Genomic DNA, 9830 nt, shown 5'->3' on the forward strand with positions numbered 1-9830 from the left:
TTGGGTTTTACACACAAATTACACACTTCAACAAAGTTGTTATCCACCACTATGTAGATCCTTTCTAATATCGAACCTATTTAAACCAATTTTTTATTTGACTACCCATTCACGCTAATTGACTCATTCATTATAATATGTACAAAGTTCTAATCTAACCGATTTAACTCCAAAAAGATTTGGAAATTGTGCTTACATCTAAACCGAATTAACATCCCAATTACTCCAAACATATTTGGAAAAATATTTAACCGAATGACCAAAGTAACTCCAGAAATGTCTGGAAAATATTTCCTTATCATAATCTAATCTAAATCGAATATTCTTATAGTCTCAATCATTCTTCTGAATCAAATTTACTCAAACTCATACGCGCCCGATTATCCATTCCGATCTACAAAGCGTTTCAAACCGTTACACATCAACCGATTTTCATTGACGGGTAGATCCCCATCAATGACAACTAACTGACATACCGAGCCGCCGCGAAGAGAACTGTCAGTTGTGTGGAGGTCAAAGAAAAAAAAAAAACAAAAAAAAATACAGACTGGTAGTGAAAACTTGTGTCGGTGGTAATTTTATCGATGAATACTGCGCGTTTTGATGGAAAAATCTACTTGGGCTATTGAATCTACTAGATTGAAGTGTAAAAACGAAGGGTGAAGGTGAAATCAGTATGCGGAGTACTTTTTTTCTTTGGAAAACCGGCTATGAATGAAGTGGGCACGAATCAAAACAATGTGGTATGACTGGTTCTCTCGCTAAGCTACAAACGAATCTAATTATTTATTTTCTATTTTAGGACGATTTATTACAAGACGACAATCAAAACACGAACACGGAAGCTACTCCGAAAGTTAGGAGGTCGTAAGCGAAAAGGTGATGTGTTTGGACACTCGACTAACTTTCGTTTCACCGAGAGGACTGAACCCATTGAGTATTTTGCGAGAATGGTCTGGGCTGAAGTCGAGCACCTTACATAGCTGTATCTCGAGCAGACTGAATGATGTCTGCTAAATGTGTTGGAACCACCTCCGAAGAGTATTATTGGATGCTTTACGCGATATTGTGTGTATGGGATCCACATCCCTTAGTCATAGCTGGGTGATGTCAGCTGTCAGGACATCTGATGGAGGTCAACGTACGAGGAAACCAACAGGACATCTCGAGTACATGACGCTGAACCGTTACACCGCTGAAGAGCGTATTTTTGACGGACGATGTGGTGTATGTACTAGCCGGCGCTAGTACAGTCATAGCTGGACTTTAAACGCAAAGGCTTACGTCTTCTGAAGGAAGGAACCATGATAGGTCCCGGGTATGCGATGGCCCAATAAATCCTCCAAAACGTAAGTGTTTGATCCGATTCTTTCTTTTATCCGAGCCTTGGAGAATTTGTTTCCGAATTTCCCCACATAGTCCTTATTTTTGTCGGAAAGGTGCATGTTTTTACGATATACTACATCACCCTGCTTGAAATGATGTCGCGCGTTAGAACGAAGGTTATAGGGCCGCGAATACCTTTCGTAAGCTCGATGGAGATTCAAACGTACAACCTCGTAGAGTTTTTTCATGTCCTCGCTCATTTTCGTAGGGTCGTAGTCTTCATTTGGAGCCAGATTTCTTAGATGATCGTACTCTTTCCCACTGCTGACCATATGACGACCGAAATTTAGGAAATACGGACTGAATCCGGTGCTTTCGTGTACACTTGTGCGTATCGCCATTGCAATGTTAGGAATCGACTCGTCCCAGGTTTTATGAGACAATTGCTTGTTTAGCGCACACCTGATTGCCGTGACAATCACGCGGTTAACGCGCTCCGTTGGGTTAGGTGCGGGGTGATACACGGGTAGCAACCAATGAGTAACTTGGTATTTATCGAGCAGTTTTAGGAATAGGCTCGACTTAAATACCTGTGCGTTATCGGATATCAACACAGAAGGTGCACCGAACAAGGTGAACACCATAGTTTCGAGAAAAAGGCAGACTGCAGGGGCAGTTGCGGTTCTCATACATTGTGTTAACACAAATTTGGAGAAGAAGTCGCTTACAACCAAGACCCAAACGTTTCCATGTTTAGATCGCGGGTAAGGGCCAAGGAAGTCTAACGAAACTACTTCCCATGGTCTGGAGCACTCCTTAGGCTTTCCACACGGTGGCCTAACGTTGATATTAGGCGTTTTAGATTCCCGGCACACCTCGCAAGCGTAGCAAAACCGTTTAATGTCGCTGGACATTCGAGGCCAATAAAAGCGTTCTCTGACCTTGCACAGAGTCTTGAGGTATCCCAGATGCGCTTCTTCGTGTACTTTCTTGATTGTTTCGCGACGTTCGCACAGCGGCACGACATATTTCCAACGAAATACTGGATCATCTGCAATCGAACCGTTGGTGATGAATTTGTAGACTCTACCTTCGACGATTTTGAAATCCTTAAATTTATCCGGAAACCGTTCTATTTGGGACTTAAGACCATCGACGTAAGGATCCAATCCAAAAACATCCACGACTTCAACTGCGCGAGACAAAGCGTCAGCGGGAATATTTTCCGTTCCTTTTTTGTATTGCAACGAGAGATCATATTTGGCCAGTTTTAATGCCCATCTTGCAATGCGTGGCGACTTAGACTCAATCGACATCGTACGCAAGAACGTTAAGCTCATCGCGTCGGTCTGAATAATGAACTTAGAACCTTCAACAAAATGTTTGAAGTTTTCTATGCTCAGTAATACGGCCAAACATTCTCTTTCGGTTGCGCTGTATCGACGCTGGGTGCTTGAGAGTTTTTTTGAAAAGTAGGCGATCGACCGTCTCTCTCCTCCTTGTATTTGAACCAGTACAGCGCCGATTGCCACATCCGAGCTATCAGTCTCGATGATAAATGGTAATCCAAAATCTGGATTAGCCAAAATGGGAGCGGATATTAGGGCTTCCTTCAGCTTAATAAAGGCCAGGTCGGCTTCTTTCGTCCAACTGAACTGTTTTCGCCCTTTTTTGAGCAAATTGGTAATTGGAGTAGTTATTTCGGAGTAATTCTGTATAAATTTTTGGTAAAAACCAGCAAGTCCTAAAAGGCGTCGTACATCCTTAACCGATTTGGGTTGAGCATAGTTCACAATGGGTTCAATTTTAGCTGCATCCATGGAAAGTCCACTCTCTGACAAAACGTATCCTAAATATCGAATTTGACGCTGGCAGAATTTAGATTTTTGAAGGTTTATTGTGAGTCCGGCTTCTTTGAGGCGTTTAGCGACGATTCGGATTAACTGGCAGTGATGTTCGAATGATCTGGACGTAATTATTATATCGTCCAGATAAACATACACAAACGGCTCCAGGTCACTTCCTAGGACCTTTCTCATGAGTCGCGCCATGGTCGCGGGAGCGTTCGTGAGTCCGAACGGCATCACGACGAACTTGTACAGGCCCTTATTTGTACGGAACGCGGTCTTATCAGTTGAACTTTTGTCTAAGCCTACCTGGTAGTAGGACTCAGAAAGGTCTATCACGGAGAAATAGGTGGATCGCTGAATTCGCTGTAGAATTCCGACCATATTCGGAAAAGGGTAGTCATCACGTTTTGTGCACGAGTTCAATCTTCGTGAATCGAGGCAGATTCTCCATTTGCCATTCGCCTTTTTAACGGGCAGTAACGGATTCAGAAAGTCAACCGGTCCTGTACATTCCTCAATCACTCCAAGTCGTAGCATCCGGTCCACTTCTTCGTTTATTACTTTTTCCACCACCGGAGACCACCGGTATGAGGCCATCTTCTTGGGAGTAGATCCAGGTAGTAACTCTATGGAGTGTTCCAAAACCTTAGTCCGCCCTAGTTGTCCTTCTGCCGTAGCGGGAAGATTTTGCACTGCTTCAAATAGTTCCTGCTTTTGCACGTCCGAAAGCTGGTGTTCAGTGTCTAAATCTTCGGGAATCTTTAGGGAGTTTTCCGGAAGCTCTATAGTCGGCATATCCAAACTTTCGTCCTCTTCGGTATGGCTACCTAGCTGCTGCTCCTCGGGTTCAGGATGAATTTGGAAACACACTGCTTGGTCATCTTCTCCGAAATACTCTTCTACCATCATAATCTCAATTGAATTGCATTGATTAGTTTCGTCCTCAATTTGCCCTGGAGGTATCATCAAACGAAAATTGAACGCATTTAAAAAGTCCATTCCTAAAATAAGTTTCTTCGATACCTCGGGAACTATAATGGTTGGAATAATTCGAGTTTTAGACTCATAGGTAAAGGGTACATTTACATACCCTAAACAAGAATAAGGTGTACTGTCCGCGGTCCTAATTGTAACATTACATTTATTAACCGGTAATCCTAGCTTATGTATTAAATCCACGGAGCTTATTATTGATACTCCGGCGCCAGTATCGGCAAGACCTTCTACTTCTTCTTCAAAAATTTTAACAAACAAATGTGGACACCTTCGAAAACATGTATTTATGTTGTAATTCTGATTGAAATAACGAAAATTTTGACAAGGAACCCTAGACTCACTATCATCGGTAGCTTGGTCCCTGAAAACTACCGTATTCACTCGTTTTTTGAATCGCTCGTCTCACGCGGTTTGAGATTATGTTTCTGAGGACATTGGTAGGCAGTAGTATTAGTGTGACCGCAGATATGACAGAAGAGTGTTTTCCGTTGGGTACATTCTCTCCACATATGACCCAGACTTCTGCAGTTCCAGCATAACGGTTGGTCCGTTGATTGTTGTTCTGAAGCCATGTTGGGTCCCGGGAACTTGTTGCTATCCTTCCGAGACATCTTCGGTCGCAGAGCCATCACTGTCGGATCGTCTTCCTCTGCAACTTCTTCTAAATCCTCCAATTCGTCCTCTGCAAAAATTTGGTTCAGTACCACAGGCTTCGTTACAGTTCGCGTTAGGTACATGTTACTTTCCAGCGAGTCAAACTGGTAGCAAAGTTGCGCCAGATGATCGAGTGACTGTATCGGCTGCAATGCAAGTCTTCGTCGGTACGAAAGCTTCAAGTTATCCATCACCAAGTCAAACTTTTCAGCATCCGACATTTTTCGAATCAACCTTTGCGACATGGCCTCAATGTCGGTCAAGTATGCGCTGAAAGGTTCACTCGGTTTCTGTTTCCTATTCCTCATGTCTTCGCGAATGGATTTATCCCGGTTCGGATTGTCATACCGCATCTTCAACATTGTTACCAGTCTATCCCAAGAGTCCATCTTGTCGTCGTACGCGGTAAACCATACGTAGGCATCCCCTTTGAACAACATATGGGCATGCACTCGTAGCTCCTCTTGGGATACCTGATATGAACGGCTAAGGATCTCGATTTGTCGCAAAAAATCTACCACGGGCACCGCATTTCCCTCTCCTGAAAACTTCGGCCATTTTTCAATAATGTTACAGGTCTGGTGCGGTAGACGCTGTCGCATGTACGAAGTCTGATTCAACTGACTTCCCATCAAGTTTCCTGTTCCAAACGGTCCCAGCAAGCCTGATTGGGTCAAAGGTTGAAGTCTCGGCTGATCTGGTGAGATGTCACTCCTACGGTACGGGTTCGGAAACGGTTCTGGAGAAACAGTCGGTTGCAACTGCGGTTGCTTGAAGCTCATTGACGAATTCGGAAGTTGGGAAAACATTCCGGAGGGAAAATTCACTTCCTTCCCCCTATTCTCTGATTGAAATCCTTGTCCAGTCAGGACTGGTGCAGCGGGAAATGTCCGACCGATCGGTTCGGTTCTAAGCCCTTCCGCTTGCTTTGGTTCCATCAAACCAACGTGAGTAAACCGGTCCGTAAGATTGTCCACGATTTCACGAGTCATTTGTCCAATACAATTCTTGATATACGCCTCCATCTCAGACACACGCACAAACTCATTGGATGCCACTTTATTTTCAGCTCGAACTTGACGGTTCAACGAGGACGTGTCCAGTGATCCATAGTACGAAGTTCCATCTTCCAAGTCCGGTGAAAAATTACGTTTGGGGTGGCCCTTCCCTAGGAGCTCGTCCTGATGGTGATTGACGGGTTCCTGACCGCGCTCAACACCAGCGGGTCGATCGAACGGATTCACCTGAAAGGCTACTCCGCTCATCGGTACTGAGGCGGGACCTTGAGTTGACGGTCGACGATTCAACTGCACTTGGACTGTTTTTCTAAACTGCGGTGTTCCCGGATCTCCATTCGGCTCACCGTCCTCCGGTGCGCTTGCTCGCTGAGGTTGCGGCGCCACAATCGGTTGCAGCATATCCAATCTGGCAGCCTGGTTAATAGTTACCGGAAAAGTATGTCGCCTGGACTCCATTCCCGCACCATCGTTCGGATATGGCGAAAACACTATCAAATCATCGCGCAGCGACTGGTGCGCCGTATTCGCCCCTACTCCACCTTCAGCTCTGGTCATGGCAACTGGGCCGTCTGGCACTGACGGAGCATTCGCCTCCTCTGGTCCTGTCACCAGAGTCATCACGGGTACGGCTTGTGCGAGAATATCCAAGTTCACTCCAAAATACTGAAGAGCCATCTGCGTCACTGCACTCAACAGCATCCTCTTCTTTTCCTGTTGTTCAACACTGTTGACCTGATATCGGCGAACTCGTTTGTGCAGGTGTACCAATCGCGACAAACAGCCTTGACCTACTCGATTCCGGATTGCCAGCTCGATTTGCTGAAGCTTCACCGGAATGCCCACATACTCATCCTCAATCGAATACCAGGTATTCTTCACCTGTGTCGTTTCACTCTCCCGCAACATACGCCGCAAAGCGCGCCGCCGTGTTTCCAACGGGCCTTCGATAGCGAAACCACGAATTCGCAACTCGTAGTTAACTTCGTCCTCCTCCAAGCACTGTTCATTAATATGATAATAATTCATTTTCACTCCAAGTTACGCGATAGAAAGGAAAAAAAAACCGAATAAGAAAATACACAAAAACACTCGCTTAGATTCAAACACTTCAAATTCACTACCGGTTTATATGAAGATTATGAGAAAAAAAACGTTATATTGAGACTGATTGATAAACAAACTTTGACTGATTGACCGAAGATTAAAACTACAAAAGAAAACTAATCAAATTCAATTCAAAAGGATAGTTGTAAGCACAAAATCAAACTTGAATTTCAATACCAATTCCGAAAACTTTCGAAAGGAGAACCTTAATCCTAACTAAACTAAAACTCAACTTACTTTATCTAACTCAACCCAACCAATACTGAAAATTAGTAAGAATCGTGCTTTAGCAAAAACCCTATTGAAATCTACTAAGTGTTCCTCGGACAAAGTCCAATTGAAAAAAATCTACTAACTGTTTTTCGAGCCCCACGTTGGGCGCCAAAATTGTAACAATTCGCTCTGTTCACGAAGATAACGGCTTAAGCGCCACCCTCATCTAGAAGGACCGTTACCTCTTTTCAAAAACCCGGTATGAGATCTCCTGCTCAGGGCAGGCCAAACAGTTTAGCAGAACTTCTTATCCCAACTTTGACCCAAACGACGCGACGCAAATAAACCAAACCAATTAAAAAAAAACTAAAGAAAAATTAAAAAAAGAAAAAGCTATTATATTGGAGGACTCTCCAGGACTGATCGGTAGTGATTCGAGTAACTTTAAGCTCAAACAAACTCGTTTGAATCTTCAAATGACGACCACGGTCTGGTGAAGAGATTACTAAACTCGAAGTAAACTTTATTCTCAAAATCAACGAAATTCAAATAAAAAATTAAAGCAAATTTAATGAGCTTTACAATCCATTCGTTTCTAATTATTCCTACTTTTCAGGTTTATTCTTAATCAGAACAAACTGGCTACGGACCGTGACGTCACAATCGAGCTCGTCAAATAGGCGGTTCGAGCTGATTTAAATATTCGAGTACACTAGTTTATACGTTGCGCAATCGTATTCAAATTATATGGTCTGACCTTATTCTTCGGCGAAAGGCGGCTCCCACGTCGGACGATTCGAGCAAGTCCTCGTAGATGGTCGACGAGACACCGATGCGACGAACCAGCTTGGCGAAACACGTGGTTGCCTCCAACAACGTCCCGTAAAAGCCAACTCGTGCGTGGGCCGATACGGGGTGAATGCGTCCCCGGTCCTGGTGGAGCTTTCGAGCGGTTGATGCGTAGCTCGCTTCCACGCCTTGATATGTTTCGAGTTCCTCGGCTTGGTTTTCACCACAATCGAGCACGTGGCGTTCGATCAACGGACGAACGGTTGGATGATCGGCCACTGGATCACGTCTTGGCTTCGGTTGGGAAAATCCACCCGGGATAACCCCAGATAAACCGCCCACGTTTTCGGGCTAGGCCTGTTCAACGTGTTCAAAATTTAGTGTTCACTCAAGTCCAATTGCTCACCAGCTTACCTGATCGGTTTCTTCAAATTATTCACAATTCTCAAGCTTTTCCTTAACTATTTTAGTTAACTCACCAAATTCACTATAAAATGAACATAAAATGTAATTTTAATTTGAAGTTACACTCTAATCGCGAACTTACTTCGACTTTAGTTCGAGAAAGACACAAATGATTAAACTTTCAACTTGATTCAAATAGATTTGAAATCACGCTATAACTGATCTTATCGATCTGAGCACTCCACCAGTAATGATAGGACGAGCGCGAGACGAATTGGGTCGAGCTAAAAAATTAAGACGCAATAACTACCTCATCGTGTACAAGTGCGTACTATTGTCTTTTTTTAGAGGTCAGTTTTGGAGAGAGAAACCTCATCTAGAAGTTTAATTTTCATTGGTGGTACATTATCTGCATTGCAGGCTTTCCTAGGTGGAAATTTCCACGACTTACCGTTTTTAAATATTAATTTGGTTTATTCGCCTACGGTTATGCATTCTTATGTGCATTGCTCGACACGATTGCTATAATGATATAATCTCATACCAAGTTATTTTAGAGGGTTTCTTCTATCCAAACATAGGTGGCTTGAATGTTTCTAGACATATGGCATGAAACGCCTTTCATTCCCGAGTGTAATAAAATACAACAATGAACATTAAATAGGGTTACAAGTTCAATATACGTTGAATTTTGAAAATAGATCAACTAGCTTAGAATAAAACCTGTTAGATTAGGGGTTCTTGTTATTTATTCAGTTTTTAGGATCCGTTGCTAGCAACATCAAGGAAAAATCAGTTAAAACTTCTTCTGTCTTCACCTTGCAAATCTGATTTGGGTACATGTAAAGTTGTTCCTGATTTATTGTAGACTGACCAAGATACTGCCTGTGAAACTGCGCAGAAGCTTAACCCTTCAGCGCGCGCGCCGTTGTAAAAAGTACAACACTACCAAAAAACCTTGCTCGTCGTACACAGCGCGAGCGCGGTGCAGTTTTAGCTGCTCGATGGCGCGCATCCTGAAAAATTAAGGAGAAACTGGATCCATTTTTTTTGCTTTTTTTTTCATTTCTTATTAAATAACGAAGCAATATTTTCAAAATCGGTTTTCTTACACTTCTTGGAGTATGGAGTATGGATCAGGGTGGATCAAGGTATATCCCGATTTTTTTTCTGATGAAAAATGTTTTTCGTTTTTGCAGAAACCATTTTTGAACAAAATTTTACATAAAAATGGTTTCTACAAAAATACAATTACCACCAAGAAAGAAATTAGAGATACCTTGATCCATACTCTACATGTGTACGAAAACCGATTTTAAGAATATTGCTTCGTTATTTAACTTAAAATCAAAAACCAAAAAATGAGGAAATGCTCCCAGTATCGCCTTAAAAATAGATCCAAAAACAGTTTCACACGGCTCATTTCTTTCTTTTTTTTGTCTATCTAGGGTCTTGTACCATTTGGGCAGGTGTA

General features: G+C 43.0%; 1 protein-coding gene across 1 annotated transcript; it reads right to left on the reverse strand.

Moving 5' to 3' along the window:
• Nucleotides 1-3974: 3974 nt before the first annotated feature.
• On the reverse strand, nt 3975-9026 carry LOC134285250 (uncharacterized). The gene is made up of 2 exons (XM_062845729.1): nt 8499-9026; nt 3975-8438 (listed from the first exon to the last, which is right to left on the reverse strand). The coding sequence occupies exon 2, from the start codon at nt 6869-6871 to the stop codon at nt 4550-4552; it is 2322 nt and encodes a 773-aa protein (XP_062701713.1). The 5' UTR covers nt 6872-8438; nt 8499-9026; the 3' UTR covers nt 3975-4549.
• Between the last annotated feature and the right edge of the window lie 804 nt (nt 9027-9830).

The sequence above is a fragment of the Aedes albopictus genome, chromosome 1 (genome assembly GCF_035046485.1).
Source record: "Aedes albopictus strain Foshan chromosome 1, AalbF5, whole genome shotgun sequence".
Classification (NCBI taxonomy): domain Eukaryota; kingdom Metazoa; phylum Arthropoda; class Insecta; order Diptera; family Culicidae; genus Aedes; species Aedes albopictus.